Source organism: Ceratotherium simum, chromosome 7 (assembly GCF_057802395.1).
Source record: "Ceratotherium simum simum isolate JZ-2026a chromosome 7, ASM5780239v1, whole genome shotgun sequence".
NCBI classification, from domain to species: domain Eukaryota; kingdom Metazoa; phylum Chordata; class Mammalia; order Perissodactyla; family Rhinocerotidae; genus Ceratotherium; species Ceratotherium simum.
Genome location: NC_141906.1, coordinates 6,930,571 through 6,953,823, shown reverse-complemented (window position 1 = coordinate 6,953,823; position 23,253 = coordinate 6,930,571). Strand labels below are relative to the sequence as shown.

General features: G+C 35.8%; 1 protein-coding gene across 3 annotated transcripts in view; it reads left to right on the top strand.

The window, feature by feature from the left end:
- Positions 1 to 23,253, top strand: part of LUZP2 (leucine zipper protein 2) — a 437,390-nt gene that overhangs the window by 213,911 nt on the left and 200,226 nt on the right. For 2 of the 3 annotated variants that reach the window (XM_014783619.2, XM_087433080.1), the window contains exon 5: positions 11,551 to 11,613. The exons of the other annotated variant lie outside the window; for it this stretch is intronic. In XM_014783619.2, the coding sequence (XP_014639105.1) occupies positions 11,551 to 11,613 (63 nt within the window). The remainder of the gene's footprint in view (positions 1 to 11,550; positions 11,614 to 23,253) is intronic. 3 annotated transcript variants of the gene reach the window in all.

Here is a 23,253-nt window from a genome sequence, read left to right as displayed (position 1 = left end):
AGGTTTACTCAAGCATATTGTTGGGTTGTCTAGAACAAGGCTTGTCCCCATGTAGGACAGATGTGAAAGCATCAAGTTCACAGAAGCCAGAAACATGGTTAATACAGGTCTCCATCCCATCCCATCCGGGTCAATTACCCGGGATCCCAGCCCCTCTAAGAACTGTCAGCCTGCCTTTCTTCTGCAAGGCTTCCTTGAACAGCCTCGATCAGGGTGTGGAGTTTTGTTTCTGAAGCTCAGGCCTGTCTGACATCTGGGACACCTGCTTCTTGGAGACAGCTTTTCTAATAATGACTAACGTTAACTTTCCTGGCTACAGGATTCGTTTTTTTGTTTTTTGTTTTTTTTTTTACTTTGAGGAAGATTGGCCCTGAGCTAACATCTGTTGCCAATCTTCCTACTTTTTCCTTTCTCCCCAAAGCCCCAGTAGGTAGTTGTATGCCATACTTGTACATCCTTCTAGTTGCTCTATGTGAGTTGCCACCTCAGCATGGCTTGATGAGTGGTGTGGAAGTCTGCACCCAGGATCGGAACCTGCGCACCCCGGGCCGCAGAGGTGGAGGGTGTGAACTTAACGGTTACACCGCTGGGCCGGCCCGAGGATTGTTTCTTGTTAATAGATTTACTGTTATTTGCTCTGTCCACCTGTAAGGACAAGCATGTTGATCTGCCCAGCTACGCCATGGCAACAGTCACTGCTCACCTGCAATGTATCTGGCTCTCTGGACATCAGATGTGACATAGAAAATAGATATATTTTCAATACCAGGGTGCTGATCCTTCCCCTCAACATCTGGCCCAGCCTGCTGAGGGGCTCTAATTGCCATCCCATTTCCACCTTGATCTATCACACTTAATCTGGATTTCTTTGTAACCTGGTCACAAATGACAGCAGTTACAGCAGAATAGAAGTGCTCGCACATACTGTTTTCTCAGCTCCTCCTAATAAAACTATACACTATGTTTTTTTACTGAAAATATGTAACTCAGAGAAGGTAAGTTTCTTGCTTGTATTTACACAGCTAATAGTTGGTGGAGCCAAGGCATGAACCATGATTATTCCAATATGTTATGCAACCTGTGTCTAAGATCCAAAAAGAAGAAAGCCATAACTTTTGAACGAGCACAACAATAGTTAGAATCTCCAAGTCTGGGGAATGTCGTGGACAAAGAAGGCATAGTTGGGAGGAGGAGAGGCAGGCCTGGCCGGGTCACCCTTGTCCTCAGCATGCTTGCAGTGCTCAATATTGAATCCTCTCCCACCCCAAAAGACTCCACTAGCCCAGAAGCTCCCTGTGTGGATTCATAACCTAGCATATGCTCCAGAATAAGAATATTCTGGGTTTAAATTCCTACTGGGTCATCTACTAGCTCTGTGAATATGAGCAAGCTCTTTAACTTCTGCAACTTTTCTTAGTTGCAGAATTTTGGGGATGGTTCAAATTAAAATATTATACACAATTTCTCTGAAATGATATCTGGCATATAGCAAATAGTAAACACTAAACTAATGTCATTCTCCTTCCCTCTCTCCTTCCCTTTTCAATTTCATCTCCATCACTTCTTAGCTGAGTGAACATAAGAAAGTTACTGTATATCTCTGAGGCTCATTTATGGTAAAAAGCGGGTTTGTGCTACTTATATAACCATTTATTTGGTGATTATATGAGCTGATACACGCAAAGTGTTGAGCAGAGTGTATAACCAACTGTAAGAACCTTCAAAACTATATGAAAGCCCTACAAGACTGCTCCCCCCAGCTTCAGACACCAATCACAGGCCCAGGTTGTCACCTGTGCTTCTGACTGACCAGCTGTAGACTGGAGGTTCCAGAGACCCCCTCCTTGGGTTCAATTAATTTGCTAGAGTGTCTGACAGAATTCAGAGAAATATTTTACTTTCTGGATTACCACTCTATTATAAAAGGGTGTAACTCAGGAGCAGCCAGAGGGAAGAGATGCACAGGGCAAGGTGTGGGGAAAGCGTGTGGAGATTCCACGCTCTCCCAGCATGCCACTCTCCCCAAATCTCATGTGTTCACCAACCCAAAAGTTCTCTGAACCCTGTCCTTTTGGGGTTTTATGGAGCCTTCATTTCTTAGGCATAATTGATTAAATCATCGGCTATTAGAAATTGATTCAACCTCCAGCTCCGCTCTCCTCCCCAGAGGTCAGGCGGGTGGGACGGAAATTTCCAAACTTCTAATCACGTGGTTGGTTCTCCTGGCAACTAGCCCCCATCCTTAAGTGCAGTCCAAAAACACTTAGGAAATTCTAAGCGTTTTAGGAGCCCGAGCCAGGAACTGTGGACCAAATATATATTTCTTATAATAAATCATAATATCACAACCAACTATCATTATCCTCATCATCACTATTACTATTTTATCTTTATAACCATTTAAATCCTTTGTTATCTGTTAATATCATAGTAAGAATTATCAGGAATAAGAGAAGAATGAATATCTTAAAAAAAGAAAGTTTAAAGTTATATTCCATTGTTCATAATTTAAGATGATTTATTTCCTCAACTCTACTTATATTCCTGTTAAAAATAGTTTCGTTATGCAATTTATGGATACCAGGTCATTAGTTGCCAATATCTGCTCTTAAAAGCTGACTTTTAATTGTTTAAGACTGACTTCGGGTTCCCAGAGAGTCAGAAGCACTTTCTTGATGGGAATCAGCCATTTTACCTATTAGTAATCAAGGTTAAACACGGCTTCATTTTCACTACTGTTAATAACTACTAGATAATTCAGGCAACCTTTTACCATGGCTTGCACTTTCTTAACTGCAGGTGACTTTTTTCTTCTTTTTATTTACTATTATTTTCAGTTGTGTTTTTTAATAATTTTAAAATCATATGTCTGCGTATAATTATTATATAGGTATATAAAAATGTATATGTTCATATATGGGTATATTGGTGTGTGTGAGTGTGGAGAGACAAGGAGAGAGAGACAGAGAGAGAGATGTGGGAAGAGAAAAGAAAATATATTTCAGCACAAGATTCTCCTTTATTCATTATATATTTTATTTTATTTATTTATTTATTTATTTTTGTGAGGAAGATCAGCCCTGAGCTAACATCCAATGCCAATCCTCCTCTTTTTGCTGAGGAAGATTGGCCCTGAGCTAACATCCGTGCCCATCTTCCTCTACTTTATATGGGACGCCGCCACAGCATGGCTTGACAACCGGTGCGTCAGAGCGCACCCGGGATCCAAACCTGTGAACTCCGGGCCTCTGAAGCAGAGCACGTGCACTTAACCACTGCACCACTGGGCTAGCCCCTCATAGATTAGAGTAGAAATTACAAGAGCATATCACACATAGGAAGGATACATGTCATTCAAACATTTTTTCTCAGATGATAGACAGATAGATAGAATACATGAAGTATTTTTGTGTGTGTACGTGTATATGTACTGGACATGGGTAAAATACATTTCTATATTACACTGCTCTAGTAGGTGTAGAAGACAGGTAGGGAAAAGAGAAAGTTGAGGGATATTTTTAGCTCTTACTCATAAAAAATTTTACAAAACAACTGAATATACAATTTATTTAAGTAGTTTTCTAGAGGAGTGACTCCACAGTCAATGATATTTTGTTTCGGTGTGTTTGTTTTCTGAATACATTATTATAAGCTACTGATGTAAAATATTTGAATAACATTACTAATGGTGATTGCATTCTTGTTTTTTTAGCATCAATTTTTTTCTGTGTTATGAAGATAGACTATAGTCAAAAAATATTGCTTTTAAAAGCAGAAAATTGTGTCCAGTCTTCTTTCTTTCTACTAGTAAAGACTTCAAGAGGCAATCATAAGAAATGATATAGTGATAACGGGTACACATGTATTATTGTCAAAGCCCTACATGTGAGGGCAGTGAGTGAAAGTCAGGAAGGGAAACCCAAGAGATAAGCCCTCTGCTCTGTGAAGGGTTTCAGAAATGTCTCATTCAGCTGTCCAATATTAGGTGAAAGCGCAGGCATCCATCTGTGTAAGAAAGGGGGAGCAGCCTGTTTCCCAGATCTGATGTTCACTTCCCTGGGGTATGAATATAAGTCTAGAGTGTTCTTATCATAGATGATGTCAAGGTTTTATCAGCTTCTTGTCCCAGAATGTCACAAGTGGGTAATTCTCTTACAGGGCCTACAACCGCATAAGGGGAGGCTCCCACTAGAAAAGCAAGGCTTCTGACCTTAAAGCTCTCTTCTATTCTTCATTCTCCACTCTCTCATCTCCTTTTGTGTCTTCTTGCAGCAAAGACCAAAGACCAGTGTAGTTCCTTCTCAATCACACCTTGGGCCAGCTCCAGTAGGACTCCCTTCAAAGTTGGCCGTTGGAAATTTTGGTCTCTACTGTGAGCTGTAGCTATAGGAATGCATACGTTTTCTAACTTTCTCTTCAGATAGGGGAATGAGTGTATATACTTGTTGACTTTCTACATTTTTATGTTCAAAATGTGTGGAAAATGGCCAGGTTTGAAATATGATTTTATCAGAGGTTAAGAGCTTATATATCCACTTGACAAACACTTATTATCCTCTTACTAAGAATTAGGAATCTTAGAATAAACCATCTCCTTTTTTTCACCCATCATCAGAAGCACTTATTAAATGCACTTTGTGGAATTACTCTCAAGATGACAAACTGATGACTTTCCTAACGCCTTCCCCCAAAATCAACCCTAGAGAAACTATAGATGTTAGGGGGAAATATGGACTGAAGAACTGACAAAAACAAATGAAAACCCCAAAAGTGAAATCATGAGTAACTCCTGGGAAGAGAGATGACTCACAGGAATGGGTGAATGTATGTTGAAGAGGAGGGCTTGCTGTTAGCTGGGGCAGAGGGCAGGAGTAGGGTAGGCTGAAGGACATGGAAAAATTCTGCTCTTCTGCTTTTCCCCACTCTTCCTTGGGAGTATCACCTCCCTCTCCTTCATCCTGGAAGTCAGTAGCAACAACTCAGATCTCTATTGTCATCATGGTAACATCAGCGCAACGCAAAGCCCCTGCTGAAGTGAAGAGGTGAGGGAATCAGGAATGCTGGAGGCCTTACTTCTCCCACCCACCTGGGAACCCTCAGCAGAATTCCGTGGTTCTTTGCCCTGGATCTTTTCTTTTCTCATCAGAACAGCTGCCATCTTTCTTAGGCTCTTTTCCTATACACATTGCCACTCAGAGTAGCTAGTACCCCAGTAACCCAAAGAGAAAATAAGCTAAGAAGCTAAAATAACAAGATATCTGGGATGTGACATATAGAGCTACTAAAAAGGAAAACCACACATTGGATCACATATGCGCTCTGAAGCAGAGTTACTGGAATAGATAAGCTAAGAATTTAAGCTAAACATGTTAAATACACCCAAGGAAATGAGTGAGGTATTAATGTTACACAGAAAGCACAAGAAACCATAAAAAGAGCTACTAGGAAATATTAAATATAGACAGTACCCAATACCTAAAATAAAGAACACACTAGATTGGATAAATATCTAGAAGTACTAATGATAAAAACACTCACAAAAAGAAGCAGGAAATAAAAAAAAATACGGAAAATAGAAAAGAAACATTAAAAGATATGAAGACACAAGTAGAAATGCCAAGTATCTGAGTCATAGAATATATAAATAAATGATCATAAATATAAGTAAATAGAAATCTTGCCATGCTATGGTGAAATTAAAGAATATCAATATTAAAGATGCAATTATATCAGCTTCCAAGAGAAAGAGCAGACCGCCTACAAAAGGGCAACAGTCAGATGGATATCAGACTTCTTAACGCTAATGATGTGTTCAAGAAGACAATAAAGCAAAATGTTTTAAGTCATTGCTTCTAGAATTTTCTATCCAGTTAAATTGGCATTCAAATGTCAAGGCATATAAGACCTCAGAAGTTATGCCACGCAAAGTCCCATTTTGAAAGCCTTCTTGGAGGAAATGCTAAAAAGAATAGATATAAATACAGCATACTCTGCAAGCAATGTGGGGAGTAATCGTAAACAAATACTCCGGAAAATGTACTCTCCCTCTTAGGAAACATGGAACCAAAGGGGAAAAAAAGGAAACATGATCGGGGTGCAGAGCAATTAAAGGAGCACACAGTAAATAAGCAGCAATTTATTATGAATTTCCTATGTCATAACTTGGAGAAATTATTACAAGAACAAAATTAGAGTGAATAACTTTGAAACCCATGCACAGAAAAACTTGATCTACCTTATGGAAAGAAAAAACAAAGAAAAAAATTGAAGTAAATAAATTATCCAATGGAAAGAAAAAAGTAGACAAAAAATTAGGGACAGCAAAAGTTTTCAAAGTTTAGAAATCGCAATAAATTAAAATGGGTTAAATTTAGTAACAAAATTTTTAAAAGACACAGAATTACTAAAATTAAGAGAATATGGCAACATATGCAAATATGCTAATTTTAAAAGTTGAAAAGACCACATACTTAAAATAAGCAAAATAGGAAAACATATGTCAGACAACATAAAAGAAATAACTGACAGCAATGTTAATGCCTGGAAAATGGAATTTAAGGCACAAATATAAGATAAAGCATTTTATACTGGAAAAATAAACTAAAATGAGAGGTTATAGTTATAACCATCATAAACATATGCACTTAACAGTGCACTTCAACATCCATCAAGCTGTAAGTGATACAAGAACTAGGCAAGTACATTGAAGATCTTAAAAATGCAATTGATAGTTTTAATCTGTTAAATATATAGAGACATCTCCAACAAAGTGCCTATATTCTCTTTGAGCACATATATAAAATTGACAGAAATTTTATAGAAATAAAATATGTATTAATACATAAATGAAGTTCTATAAGTTCAAAAATATTAATAACATATGAACTATGTTATTCAGCCCTGTTGTAATAAAATTAAAAATAAATTTTTATAAATGGCTAAACAATTCCTTATGTTTGGAAAATATATAATATATTTTCTAATAACCCTTTGGTTAATAAGAAATAATAAAAGAAATTAAGAAATACTTGATACTTAACAATAAAGAAAACACTGCATGCCAATGTAATAATTAGAGGAAAATTGATAACTTTAAATGCATTTTTCAGGAAAGATGAAAGATTAGGGACATAAATTCAAGAATTTAGTTGAAAAGTCCGTGTAATAAGGAAAGAGAGAATGATAAAGACTAGTGAAGAAAACAAAAAACGATACATTTAAGTTCTTTGAAAATATTACAATAGAGAGACTTTTGGAAAGAAAGATTGAAATTTTAAAACATTGAATGAGAAAGGGCCACTAGCCATATTCGAAATAGCGATTCAAGCAAATGAAAGTATTGTGAGCAACAGTTCACTGATAAATTTGAAAATATATATGTAAATTCTTAGATGAATAAATATAAAATGCCAAAATTTCTGCAAGAAGAAATTCAGTACTTGAATAGACTAATACAGTTGAAATATTATTTGTGCTAAAAGACCCACTTTCCCCAAAATTACAGGGCTAGAAGGTTTTAATGGTGACTTCCACCTAATTTTCAAAGGTCAGTTAATTCCTAACATAGGCAAATATTTTCTGGAAAATAGAAAAAGAGCAAAAACTCTCATTTTATGAGCATGTGCATTTATGGTTCTGAAGTTGATTAATGACAATATGCATAAATAAACTAATAGATATTTTTCACTAATGAATGTAGATGTAAAAGTCCTATATAACTAAATTCAAGATTATATTAACAAAATATATCATCATGATCAATGAATGCAAACATGTGCAGCTGAAATAAATAATATTTATCTCTTCTGGGGAATGTGTTCTAGGTTTTGAATTGAATGATTGATATGTTCTAACTCAGAATCCAGAAAGAGATGATAGCAACCTTGACAAATATGAGAATAACAGATGTTTATTAAAACTATAATTATTTTATTTTTTAAATGTGCATCTGATGGAATCTAGGAGAAGACAGATTTCATATCACTGAGTATCACCTCTTCCAAATTTTGGTAGGCTCAAATAGAATGCTCTGTACTTTTTCTCCCTATTTGAAGATTCTAGGTTAACCAAAGATTAAATTAATATATATTTTTAAACATTTTTGTACTTGTAAATAATTCGATAACTATTTTCCCTGCTAGGAAGACTATAGTTGGTGTAATTGAAGGTTGGATAAGAAAGGAAGATTAAGATAATTGTAATTGCTCGCTCTCAAGTGGAGAGAAAACATTAGATTTAATTCTGCAAATATTGTGCTATTTTAGATTTAAGAGCAGATAATTTTATGTGCTACCCTTGATTACATATCTAATTACTATTCCTTTTCCCATAAAAATAACAGATTGTATATTTTATGCAAAAGATGTTGCAAATACCCACATCATTTGGTAAGTCCACAGTAAAATGCTGTGAAACTTAAAGGTGATATTGCTTTTAAATAGCAAAAATATAAAAGAAGATAAACTTCTGAAACATTAAATTGACACAGCAGTAAAGCTGTCTTGGTCAAATTCTGTTTGAAAAGACTTTTTATGAACATGTGAACATTTTTTATTCCTAAGCAAATAATGGAGTGGCAGATCTTTCAACCCTGTGTTCCTCATGAAAAACCTAACAGACAGCAAGGAAGAATGAGCTCTCAGGTGTAACCAAAGTAATTAAAGATATTAATGCTCATTGGATGCATTTCACTACTCTTGTTAATTTTTATGGCTTAACTTGCCCTAAGTGAGACATAATCAGTCTAAGGCAGGAATTAGCTTCAAGCTTTGACTCTCATTAAGAATAAAGAATTGCTATGTTCTTCCATTCTGTATTCAAAGTAAATAAATGGTATTTTCTGCCTCTGAGAATTATTTCATAACTATCTGCTAGAAATGCTTATTTTTCCAGGGATGTTAAAACCTGCTGAGATTTGAAACCAATGTTTTCAAATGCTAATACTTTTTGAATATTCTGAATTTGAATTTAGGTCCTGAATATTTGAGTATTGCATTGTCAAGTTTTTCTGCCCTTGTTTAAAATTTAAATAATTATATTCTTGACATTGCAATATATTTTCATTGCACTCAATTAAAGTTAGTTGTTAATTATGGATAACATATAATGAATAGTATCAAAATGTGAGGATTTGGAGAAAAACATGTTATCAGTGAAAGAACAGGTTATTAATATAAGAAAGATGGCTTTAAGTAGCTCATGACTTAAATTAAAGACAAATCTGTAACATATCAGAATTTTCCTACGCTCATAAAGTGCTTGGGTGGATGTAGTGTAAGCCTGGACAGTTGGCTTTTCTTTATCATAACTCAAGTGCCTGACTTAAACTTTGATTGTGTGAGGAGGCACCCACTTCAAAAATGGTTTTAAATAAACACGTTGCCAGCCACAGGACTAGAGAAAGAGCCAGGCCAAACCTCTACCCCACCCCAGGCTCCTTTGTTTTAGAGATCTTGGTTTATTTCCATAAGTAACCATTTGGGCCACTTGTTTTTTCTCTTCTCATGCTTTAAATTAGCGCTCCTGTGCCTTAAACTCACCCTTAATGAGTGAGCCCTAGAAACTCTAAGCCCCACCCTTGACCCCAATAGCAGCAGAATCCCAGGCCTGCACTCTCTCTCTCTTTCTGTCTGTGACCTCACTGTGTGGCCCTAAGTGTGCCATGTAATTTCCAGGACTTGTAAGTAATAAAACCTTTTTACTTTCAAAGTTTCATGATGGTCCTTGCTGAGGATGTCTTGCAATCATTATAAGAACCACAAGGGCCATCCAGCCACAACATTGGTTATATGACTCATGTTTTCAGGTTGCTGTCAGTATCTTCATAGTTCAAACTTACCTTGAAAATTTTCATGGCCACAACAATAGACACGGTAGTTCTCAGGCTTCTGCTTCTCTATGTAGTTTGACCATCAAAAATTGTCTGGTTTAGGTTTCCATTACCATTGTGAGAATGATAATACAGGGACACTTAGCCAGAAAAAGAGGGAGTTAACATGTGTTGTAAAGCCTTACACAAAACACAGTTAAGTAAAAGTGTATAAAAACATGCACGAGACTAATACACATCCACTTCAGGAGAGTGGCTACCTCAGGGGAGAGGGAAGGAGGAAAGATTAGGAGTAACATTTTCTTTACAAGGTCTGAGGACAATTGGACAAAATACTTACATATGTTTATTTTTAGGGTTGGGCTCAGAGGTGTTTTATATGCTACTTCTTGTTCTTTAGTTTATGTTTGAAAAGTTTCAGAATTAATTTTTTTTAATCTGTATATATGGTGAAAATTAACTTTACTCCTAAACTTGACTTCCACTGACTCAATCTATCTCAAGATAATCCACGTTACTAGTCTCTTCTGTAGCATATAAAACACCTCTGGGCCCAACCCTAAAAATAAACATATGTAAATATTTTGTCCAATTGTCCTCAGACCTCGTAAAGAAAATGTTACTCCTAATCTTTCTTCCTTCCCTCTCCCCTGAGGTAACCACTCTCCTGAAGTGGATGAGTATTAGTCTCGTGCATGTTTTTATACACTTTTACTTACTGTGTTTTGTGTAAGGCTTTACAACACATCTTAGAGATGCTCTTCCAGGCATCCTCTAAGACTATATGACCACTAGATACATGAGGCTACTGAGCATTATAAAATGGCTAGTCCAAACTGAGGTGTGCTAGAAGTGTAAAACATACAGTGGATTTTAAAGATATAGTGCAAAAAATAATGTCAATTATGTCATTAATAATCCATTACATGTCAAAATGATATTTTGAATATATTGAATTAAATAAAATATATTAGTAAAACTAATTTCATCCGTGTCCTTTTACTTTATTTAAAATGTGACTACCAGAAAATTGAAAATTAGGGAAATTAATGTTTCATCCATCATACAGTTAGTTTTTGTAGTGAACCCTCAGTGACTGTAAAGTCTCAAATCTAAACTATTGTACTATACTGACTTTTTTTTCAAAATTCTCAGGCAAATAAAGATGCTATGTTTATTCAAATACAGTTTGAATAACTAGGCTAAAGTTAAAGATCTCAACAATATCATATTCAGAAGAAAACATCATAGTTTCTTTGGCACAGTTTGATAACATTGCATGCTTTTTGAGGTCAACAGTATCACTAAGCAATTGCTCTCAAATGTGGCCACAGGTCAAAATTACCTGGAGAATATTTTAGGAATGGAGATTCCTAGACCCACCTGAGAATCTAGTTTTTCTTTTTTAAAAAAACACCTTTTTTTTAAATTGAGGTTTAGACAGGTAAGAGAATCACAGTCATAACGTACATGGTTTCTCAATTTTAAAAACATGAAACTTTTATTACATGAGAAAAGGATATTTTTATGTAATCAGTGGATATATGTATAAATTGGGCAATGAAGTTTTCATTAATGGAAATTTTAATCCTTTGTTCTTTTACAATGTTTGTTTTTAAAGAGAATTATTTTATTATACTTCAAAAATCATGAAAATAAATTTACAAAAGCCATAGAAATGAATTTGAAATGTGTCTACATAATATTCTATTCATTTTCAGATAAACTTTTTAAAGACTGAAGTGGAAAGAAAGAGCAAAATGATCCGAGATCTCCAGAATGAGGTAAGACATATTTTAGGCAAATTTTATATAAATCAAAGAATACACCCAAATCCACATATATATTTGCAGCAAGTTTTAGAGTACCGATCACAGGCAAATTTGGCCTGCTGTTATGTGTTAATGGAGAAGAACTGTAAGGTTAAGAACTTTGAAGAGCAGATAATCTCTACTTTTGTATATATTTGATAATGTTATTAGTTTATACTTCTCCAGTTCATTTTCCCTTGTAATTGTATTTTGCTTGGGCTAATATTAAAAATTAATTTTCATTTCATAAATTTATTTGTCTGCCAAATGACATCACAGGCACTGAAGAAGAAGCTAAGTAGAAATTGACTTCATGCTAGGAAGAGCCAATCGAGAAGGAAAATTTATTTGGGGTAATCTTAGAATAATGTAGATTTGAACATAAGCTGATACCACTTTCATTATAGCCTTTAAAATGCGAAGACCCTACAAAATGCTCTCTGCTTCTTTTCTCTTTTGATTCTTTGTCTATCTTGTTATAAAATTACTTTATTTCCCAAAATCTCTCCATCATGTTTCTATTTCCACCTCTTTATTAACTTTTTTCTTGAATGCAATTAGTTAATTAGGACTATTAAACCATGACTAATTAGTGATACATCTTCCTTGATCAATCCCACTAATTATGGCTTATTTTGAGTCCCAAATCAATCTCTTTAGCCTTTACTAGTCTCTTTCCTTCCTTCCTTTCTTCCTTGCTTCCTGCCTTCCTTCTCTCCTTTTGTTTTTTGAAATATTTGAACAATAGATGAGCTATGTTATTCCTAAATGGGTTTCCACCTTGGTATCAAGGTTAAAAAATAGGCTTTATAAATGCCTTGGTGTGAAGATTCAGCATCAGTACTCTGATTATGGCATTAGAATGGTTTATCAGTCCTGGGAAGAATGTGTAGGAGAAAGGAAAGCAAGACAAATTTTAAATGGCTTTCTGATGATTCTATTGTATTTTCATTTCTTTTGAATGATTTTTTCTTCTGAGTCTTCTTAAGAGAGTGTGATGGTGTGGACTTGATAATGTTTTCCCTGAGACCTAAATCTTGGATTTCCTGTTTATGGTGTAAAATGTCAGCAGACCAGAATACTGGGTATACTGGATAATTTCTTGTTCACTGGCTCAGCAAGAGCTCAGTGAGAGGGCCAGATTATTCAAGTCAGAACTTCTCGTGGATCATTTAAGACAAAGGGAACATCTAAAACAGCGTTAAAGTCAATATTAAAATAGGGAAGAAGGTACATTAGGACACGAACAGACACACACGCAAATATGAACCCAGTTGTATGGTAATGAGAGGATTATGGGTTGATTTATATCCCTATGTAAGTATTAACTTTTAATCTTAGATAATTTTTTAAAAGTCTGGAATTCAACTAAAGAGGAAGCTCTTTCAAAATCAAACTATAAATTATTCATAACAAGTACTTATGAGGACTAACAAAATATTTTATTTGTTTCCAGGGGTTACTTTTATAGTGTAATTTAATTTTCTTAGTATGTAGGCTAGAATAATTCTAAAAGAAATACAACTCTACCGAAATATTTTCTCCTAAATGTAAGTTTTGTAATTAAATTTGCTACTATCCACTTATATCATATTGAAAACCTGCAAGATGAAAATTGATAACCAGAAAAAGCTTTTGACTTCTCTAGCAAAATCTAATGCTGAACATATATTATCAATTGAATGTTTTTTAATTTGACTCCTTCGTATTAATTCCTTGAATTTTTAGGCTTGTTATTTTGACAAAAGATCAGTACATAGACACTGAACAAAATAATTGACCCATACTCTGTACTGTAAAATTATATGGCATGCCTGGAAGATTTTTGTTTAGGAGTAAGGAAAAAAACAGGTAAATTCATTGAACGAAATACGAAGAGATGAGGGAGACAATAGAGGTATAAAGAGATTTCTGGAGGAAGTCCCCTGAGTACTTCTGGGTGAGGTTATTGGCGAAGTCCCAGTAGAAGAAGGGAATTTTTTTTTTTTTTGTAAGGAAGATCAGCCCTGAGCCAACATCCATGCCAATCCTCCTCTTTTTGCTGAGGAAGACTGGCCCTGAGCTAACATCTGTGCCCATCTTCCTCCACTTTATGTGGGACGCTGCCACAGCATGGCTTGACAAGCGGTGCGTTGGTGCGCGGCCCGGAACCGAACCCAGGCCGCCAGCAACAGAGCGCGTGCACTTAACCACTATGCCATGGGGCTGGCCCCGGAAGAAGGGAATTTTAAAAAGTTATTAAAGAATGATCAGCATTCTTTTCATATGTGAAGGCAATTATCTTCAAAGGCACTTTTACATTAACACTTAATGATTTAGTTTTTAAGATTTAAGACGTCTCTTGGAGGGGGAAAAATAATCAGACTTTTTTTTAAGCAAATGCTGTGTAGGCAGAAAGTGTTTTGATTTTTCCATCCCGGAAGACACACCTGGAACAGGCTACCTGGGAGCTGTGACTCCAAGCTTGTGTTCATAACTGGGAAGGAACACTAGAGAACATAGAGAGCAAAGTGAGGGTGTGAGAGGAAAAGAAATAGTGAGGTTTTTTACAGAGGAAATGGAGAATGGAACGGAAAGGGGTGTGAGCTATGAGTCAATCAGAGCATTTCTGGCTCCTGCATTTCACCTGTCTCTATGTGTATCTCTGTCTTCTTGTGGATGTCCCTGTGACCTGTGCTTTTACTCACAGACGCTCCACTGAGATTTAGTTGGGCTCCAAGTTTCAGGTCTTGGCTTTCTGCTTTTCTGCTTATATTATATTTCATGGAACATTCAAGTTAAATCTGTTCCACTACAGATATTTTTTTGTACTAAATCACCATATTAGTAATTAATAAATGATGGAATGATGTCAGTAAAATTTTAGAAATTCTGTTTGTTTATATGTAATTCTTCTCATCACGTTAAGTTTTGAAGCAATAGGGGGAAACCTTGTCGAATTTTAGAAAAATCTTTATCAATACAAGCACATAAGAAAATATACAGATGGGCCTCCCTTTAGTGCCTGTAGTGTTGGTTTAGTGCCTTTAAAGCATTCATAAAAATGCTTGTCACTGCACCAAGATATCTGCCTAAGCTGTAAGTATAGAAGACCCTGTTAAGACTTTCTCCTGCATTAAAGTAAGAGATTAGTGAAAAATATGCATCAAATTTTAATTTTGATGATAATTTACTTTATTGAAGTTGGTTCCCTTTAGGATCTACATCCAAAGGAGGAAATAGTAAATCCTAACTGTAAAGCTGCAAAGGATTGACTATGATTTTTGGAATAAGTGCCAAAAAATATTATTTTTGTTAGTATTGTTGTATTTTTATTAGTATTGTTATTATTTTGTTAATATTATGATTACAAATTTACATAGTAAGTGGTCTTTCCAAATCATATTTTTCCCGTACATCTTGTATTTTTCGTGTACAAATTTGCAGAATATGAGAATTCTCACAATGCAAAAATTGATTTATAGTAGATATATTATCAGTTTTCTAGTAACTTCCTAATCTGTCTCTAGTTCTGTTGTCTCTTATGTAATCCATCTTTGTGCATTCAATTATTTATTTTGCATTTGGGTATTGCATGGTTACAAAAAATACAAAAATTTACACCAGAAAATAAAACAAACAAAAAACTCAGCCTCCCTTCTCTGACTTCCATGTATATGAGAATTGCATCATCATGTGATATAGTCAATTTCATGGACCCCAAGCCCAGAATTCTCTTTGACTTTGCACTTTCAAAACAGCTCTCTCCACTGTCATTTCTAATTTTCTTTGATTTTATCCATTTTTCCCCCTAGGATAAAACAAGTTCATCTATAATGGTCCTAAATATAAGAAAGTTTTAAGGGACAAGTAGGATAGTATATAGGTATTGAAATATTAGACAAATTAGATGTTGGGTCAAGCATCTTTGGTTAGTTGAAACTCCTTAATGAAATGTGTGAGTCTGATAAAATGTTCAGGAATTTTTAAAGGAATACATAGTTGGCAATCCTTGATTTAAATTAGTATTTTAACATAGTCTATATGAAATTAGTGAGTAGATAGAGATAAAAGGGAAGGGAAGGGGGAGAGGGAAAAAGGAAGAAAAGAAGGAAGGAAAGAAAGAAGGAAGGGAGGAAGGAGGGAAAGGGGGAAGGAGGAAGGAAGAGAGGAAGGGAGGGGAAGTTGGGGCAGACACTCCCCCCAATCACTGTCTGCTATAGTGATTTGTTTTAGTATAGATTCTTTTTGTGTGTGTGTGTGAGGGAGATCAGCCCTGAGCTAACATCCACGCCAATCCTCCTCTTTTTGCTGAGGAAGACCAGCCCTGAACTAACATCTATTGCCAATCCTCCTCCTTTTTTTCCCTTTTTCTCCCCAAAGCCCCAGTAGATAGTTGTATGTCATAGTTGCACATCCTTCTAGTTGCTGTATGTGGGACGCCGCCTCAGCGTGGCCAGACAAGCAGTGCGTCAGTGCACGCCCGGGATCCGAACCCAGAGCACGCACTTAACCGCTAAGCCACGGGTCGGCCCCTGCTATAGATTCTTATGATTGATTATTTTCCTGAGACTCATTCAAGATAGTTCAAGGTAAGGATAAAATAAGGAATCACACTAAAAAATAATAATAAGGAAGTCAGGAATCATTGAAGTGGGCCTCACTCTGCCCAGTGATGGAAATCAGACATTCGTCAAAGCTACTCTCTCAGTGGCAGTTTCCATGTCACTGTTTCATGGCTCCACTTTTCTTTCTTTATAGCCTCTCAATTATTTTGCTCATCTATTTTTCTCATGGCTCATGTAGTCTAACCTGACTCTGAATTACTAATCTGCTTCCTCTATCTCCTACTAATAACTGATTTAATCTCCTTTTATGGTTTGTTTTACTGCTGTTGTTATAAGTACCCGGGAGAAAAAGCTTGCCACTGGTCAAGTCACTGGCCATTGTGGATTTCCAAATAGTTCCAAATAGCCATTGACACATATCTAGACATATGAGGGATCAAACACAGGATTTTAGGGGCAATGTGCCAGTTGCTGTTCTAAGCTGTGACAAAAAGAATCCTCTAAGAAGAAGAAAGGATTTACTAAGCCATATAAAGATCTCATAAAATTGTTAGGAAAACTGAATATACAGCTTGTGGGCCAAGCTTTAGGAACCACTCCACAAACATACCCCAGAGCCGGTGCCAAGATCAGGAAGCTGCCAGCCAGCATGATGCCTCCATCACTGAAGACTCTGGTGTCACACAACCCTATCCGTGTGCATCAAAGAAGGGATAACATTTAGCCTGTTTGCTCACGTAACTAATTTCTGTATCTACAAATTGCTGGGGTCAGGTCTGATTAGCAAAACACAGTCATACCTGCCCTGGAGCTGCAAGGAACTTTAGAAATAGAGGGGATATTTTTTTCTTCTAATTTGTTTGCTTTAATTTTTCCTTGGAAATTTGGTTTAAACACCATGAAAAACTTTCACATTCCACAATGTGAATGGAACAATGTTCCAAAACTTGGTAGCCTGTGTATTAACAACTTTTCTTAACAAAGGGTTAGAGTCCACGGTCACCAGCTTTAGTACACGGTAGGCCATCACCGAAGGGTTTTGGGTAATTGAGAAAACGTGCCATAAGTACCGCTGATGGAGCATTGGTTGTGTGTGTATGTGCCTTAGAATATCTTGTGTGTATACATGGCATCTTCCCTATCCTTAACATGCGATTTTAACTTTGCTTTTGTCTGAATTATTTCCTCAACTGGATGCTGACTCTTTGAATTTAGAATCCTATCTTCCCTAAAATATTATAATTCCTATTTTTCACAAAAAAACCACGGCCAGACTCTGTGTACACTAAGAATAAAGTAAGGCCACACTTAAGTCTGTTCGTAGCACCCATGAGGTAAGTGAAATGAATAAACATTGGACACTACATCCAAATTTGGAAATTGAGGCTGATTTCTCTAATTTGCTATTCTCTAGAGTAGGGATGCTTCAAGACCCTGTAAGATATAAAGATGTACATCAGGGACTCTCTGACCATCTTGAAATCATAAGATAGCAGAAACAAGTATAGGTGCATATGTGTATTTTTCAGAAGGGAGAGTCTGGATTCTCAGACGACGTCCATGACTGAAACAAAAAAAAATAAAGGTCAATAACCACTGTTCTAGAGAAAACTTGAGTAAATTTCAAGAAGAAAACTCATTGTGGCTCAACTCTTGTGGCTGTAAATCTCTCTAAATTAAATTATTCCATCTTCTTGCCTCAATAAACACACTCAGCTGAAGATGATGTGTTATTTCAAACCACTAGATATGAATTTTGGGGTGGTACTATTCAAACCACTCTACCACCTATGGCATTTTGTATTTTCCAGGTAAATAGCTTAGGCATTTTTTTTTTTAAAAAACAGGCAAGGAGGGAACATTTTATTAGATGTAAGTCTTAGCCAATTTTTTAACAGGGAAAGAAGAAACATTTTATTAGATATAAGTATGTCTATGGAAGTACTCTAATATTGCTTATTTAGATGGGTATATAAAATTTATTTATCTATATATTAATTTCTAGAATAAACATGTTACTTACTTCCCAATATTGTCTCAACATTGTGCTAGATTCCTGAGGGATATAAATATTATTAAATTTCAGTTATGCAAAACAATGTCTGACCATGAAGAATGTAAAGAACAGAATCTAATATTATATAATAGGTAACATATTTTGCCATATAATATATAATTGTACAATAATAGTTACAAAAATTGCACAAAATAACTGAAAAAAAAACAGACTGAAATAAGCTTTTTACAGTAAAATCTTGTAAGGTGGCAGTTGAGCGCAATGACCTACTCAGGTGTAGTGGCCACTGAGTGCTCTATTGAAGGAGTGGCTTTTGAAAGAAATGAAAGGATTCGAATTTATGGCTGTTCACTCTCAACCAAGAAAACAAACACAAAAAAGGTTGGTTATTCAAAAGTTCCCTTGTAGGTGAAAAATTGTTAGTTGTTTATTGGTGTGAAGAAAGCAGTTAATTTTGGTGATTGTAGTGAATCCAATTTCAGGCCAGCTTACTTGCAAAGCATATGGTTTTAGTCCCCAAATCAATGCTGTAAGTATGTGTTATAAGAAGACATTGAGGGGGCTGGCCTGGTGGTGCAGCAATTAAGTGCTCACGCTCCGCTTTGGCGGTCCGGAGGTTTTGCAGGTTCGGATCCCTGGAGCGCACCACCCCACCACTTGTCAAGCCATGCTGTGGTGGCGTCCCATGTATAAAGTAGAGGAAGGTGGGCACAGATGTTAGTCCAGGGCCAATCTTCCCCAGCAAAAAAGAGGAGGATTGGCAACAGACGTTAGCTCAGGGCTGGTCCTCCTCACAAAAAAAAAAAAAAAAAAGAAGGCATTGGGGCAGCCATCTGATTGATAGAACCAAAGTGTAATATACAAAAAAATAGATCTGAAAAGTTCCACTCTCAGATACAAGTACATCAGTGAACTTTCTGCTTTGCAAGGACACTGAATTTTCACTCAGCTCTCAGAAGCCAGGACTGCTGTTTTGTGGGAGATTACAATCTACCTTAAATTTCATTTTATTTACTGTTGTAATTAATTCCCCCAAATTCTATTTTCCTGCTCCAGAATGTTGGCGGGATGGCTACATTGTGTGCAATTTTAAGAATGATTCTCAGTTGAAATGGTGTGACCTGTGCCCCTGGCTGCAGCTGGGTCGCTGTTTCTGTTTTCTGTTCTCTGACAGATGGATATCTACTGTTCTCTGCCTTCAAGGAAAGGGGAAAGTTTGATTTCTTAATTTCATGTCTTTGGAAAACATTGTTTTATGTACCTCAGAATATTGTTCATTTAGTAAATGAGAAAACAACGCATGTAAGACATTTAGCACATATTTAGCTCTTAACAAAGGGAAACTATTAGCATCGTCATAATTATTATTGTTGTTGGGTTCTGAGGTAAAATTAGTTCAATAAGCAATACTATGTACAAAGAAATCCTTGCTTAGGAAATGGTTTCAAACAAACAAACAAACAAACAAAAACCCCATATTTCACTTAAATAAAAATACCAAAATAAGACAGGACCCTTTCTCTCTTACTTCTAGACAGGCTCATTCCATCTCTCAAAGTGTTTCTCTCCATATGGCAGAGAAGAAGACCAAGGACCATCTGATTAAGTTCCTATAAGCTTAGAAACAATGGCCACATGAGACAATCTTTTCAGATTGCACCAGCAGAAAAATCCCAGGGAAGATCCCAAATTGTTTGTGTGCCTGAGCCAATCACCATGGCCAGGGGAGTGGGGTACTTTCTCTGGCCCAGAATGAGTCACATTTCTACCCTTTTGTTAGATGGGATAAACCCTACTCAAAACACAAATGGATTTCTCACAGGAAAGAAAGATTCATTGCAAAAGAGTGACTAGATATTGGATTCATAAAGTAAAATGCATCCAGAAAACCATCAAACACTTCTATCACTCCCTGTCATCCTCACTAATTTCCTTACTATCCCTCAGATCAGAGCACGCAAGTGATACTTTAATCATTTCAGGTCCCAAGTCATGCATGATGTATTTGCATCACCATATTTTTGTTAGCAATGCTCCCTTGTAAATAATTCCACCCTCAATCCAAATATATTAAGCATCTTCACTCTTCTCATTTTATATATACTTGCTACATTCAAATTCTCAATAAAAATGGCACTAGGGAAGCTTTAGTCATATCACACTAGGTAACTGATCATCTCCACCTCTGTGCCTGGGAAGAAATGGGAGACCTGCTTAGTTGTCAATCCTGAGAGGTCCATTATTCCACTGTATTTGCTTCTCAGTCCCTCCTTCACTCCATTATCCTCTCTTTTGTGCCTCATGGATCTAACATTATTGTTGGAACCTATGTGCTTATCCAGCCTTCATGTCCCAAGTTGAAATGGGTTTCATCCCTTCCATGACACCTTTGCGTCTTAAGTCGTCTTTACTCAAGAGCATAGACTAGACATGAAGGGGTGAAGGAGTTACAACTAGTTAGAGGTGTGAGAAAAGGAAATTCATGGGGGGAATCCATTGAGCAAGTTTGAGAGGGTGGAATGAGTGCTGCTTACATGATGGACAAGGAGAAGACACAAATCCAAATAGTATATTGACTTACAAAATTATAAATACACATATCATATCTCAATTAATCCATAATGAAAATCCATAAGACACAAGTTTGTGACGTTTGTGTTAGTTTTACTTTTAGGATTACTAAATGGGGTAGCTTTCTCTGCCTGTGAGAACTTTTAAAAATCAAAAAGTTCATTTGTATTCTCTAACTCCAAACAATGGGATCAGGTTATTTATTTTCTTAATAGTTTGAATACATACATAAATATTAATTTTATAGTGTTTATTCCTTGGGGGAAAATTCGCATGGTAAATGACTGTTTTTTGAGCTCATCTTTACATAGTTTCATTCTAGAAAGTCATAATGTGTCCAAAACAGATAATTGTTTCAATGGCAAAACGTGAAACGTTTTTATACTATACCCAAGTCAAAAGTATAAGGTCACAATTGAAGACAATTTATAGCCTTATTCTAAAATCTGTGAAAATAAGAAAAATCTCTGACACCTTATCTTTTTTATTTTCTTTATAGTAGCTTGAAATTATATTACATAATTCATTGACTTCTTTCACTCATTCATTGTTCAATTTTCACTCTTCTCCACTTTTTTTTTATTGTGGTAAAAAAAATAATGTGTGCTGGGAATGCAAAATGGTACAGCCACTTTGGAAGACAGTTTGGCAGATTCTTACAAAATTCTTACCAGCAATCATCCTACTTGATATTTATCCAAAGGAGTTGAAAACTTATGTCCATATAAAAACCTGCATACAGATGTTTATAGCAAATTTATTCATAATTGCCAAAACCTGGAAGCAATCTTCCTTCAGTAGGTTAATGGATAAATAAACTATAATAATCCAGACAATGAAATATTATTCAGCACTAAAAGGAAATGGGCTATCAAGCCATGAAACAGAGGAAACAAGTGCATATAACGCAATGAAAGAAGTCAGTCTGAAAAGGCTACATACTGTATGATTTCAACCATATGATATTCTGGGAAAGGCAAAACTATGGAGATAGTAAAAAGATTAGTGGTTCCCAGGAGCTAGAGGGAAGGAGAGATGAGCAGATGGAAGACAGAAGGTTTTTAGGCAATGAAATTACTATGTATGATACTATAGTGGTGGATACAAATGTCATACATTTGTCCAAACCCAATGAATGTACAATGCCAAGAGTGAACCCTAATGTAAACCACGGGCCTTGAGTGATAATGATACATCAATGTAGGTTCATCAGCTTTAATGAATGTACTACTCAGGTGGGGGACTTTGATAATGGGGAAGACTTTTTATGAATGGGGATGGAAGTATATGGGAAATTTTTGTACCTTCCTTTCAACTTTTCTGTGAAAGTTAAACTGCTTTAAAAGATAAAATAAAATCTATTAAAACAAACACACACACACAACATTTAATCTACCCTATTAACAAAATTTTAAGTGTACAGTGTAGTATTATTAACTATATGCACATTTGTTTTTTAAAGATATAATAACAAGAAAATTATCTTTTTCAGCATTATATCCTCTCTGTCTTTTCTGGAACATAGTAAGCACTTGATTATTACTTGTTGACTTAATAATAAATATTGCCTAAATAGGTTATAAATTATATATATAATTTATATTATAAATTATATATATAATTTATATTATAAATTATATGGCATGGGCCACTGTCCATAACTCATAAGAATGAGAGTCCTCAAAATTATGAGATGTATTCTTTAAATCGAACTAGTAATGACTTTGAAAATCATAGAGAATCATAAAATCTCACATTGATTAGAACCCCGCTAAAACTTGCCATTCCGAGTCTTTACATATGGGGCTGGAAGGCAGGATATTGTACTTTTGCACTGAAAGAGAGGACGAAAGCATGCATGCATGAAAGAAGGAAATCATAAAAGAAAAGAAGAAAGGAGAGAGAAAGGAAAGAAGGAAGGAAGAGAGAGAGGAAGGAAGTATGAGAAAAAAAACTTGACCTGGGCTGATTATTGAGAGAGTGGAGTTCTTGCCGGCAACTAAGACTTAGTCACTTTGTCACCATAAAGAAGTCACAACTTGGATGAATGTCATTGGTAAAATAAAGGGTTTGGATGAAGTGATCCCTATGATTCCTTAAATTCCAGCATGAAGATTCAAAGTTTATAAATTCTTAGTCTGTAGAAACAACAGCACACAAACTATGAGTTAGTAATACCTCGGTACTAAACTCAGGAAAAATCCCAAGTGGATGGCCAGTGGTGTTTCAAACAGATGCCTAAATGACTGTAAATTGTGTTTGGATTTGCCTGGAGCTTTTTGGAATATTCTAGGAGTGTTTAAAACAAATGAACATCAAAGTAGGCTTCTCTTTAGTACATGTCATAAATAAATGCAACATGCGTAGTCAACAGATCATCAACTAAGATTATTTTTAAAAGGTTTCATCATTCAACCTCCATCAATGGTGGTAAAATATTAACTTTAAAGAAAGTCGATTTAAAAAAATATTTTAGGG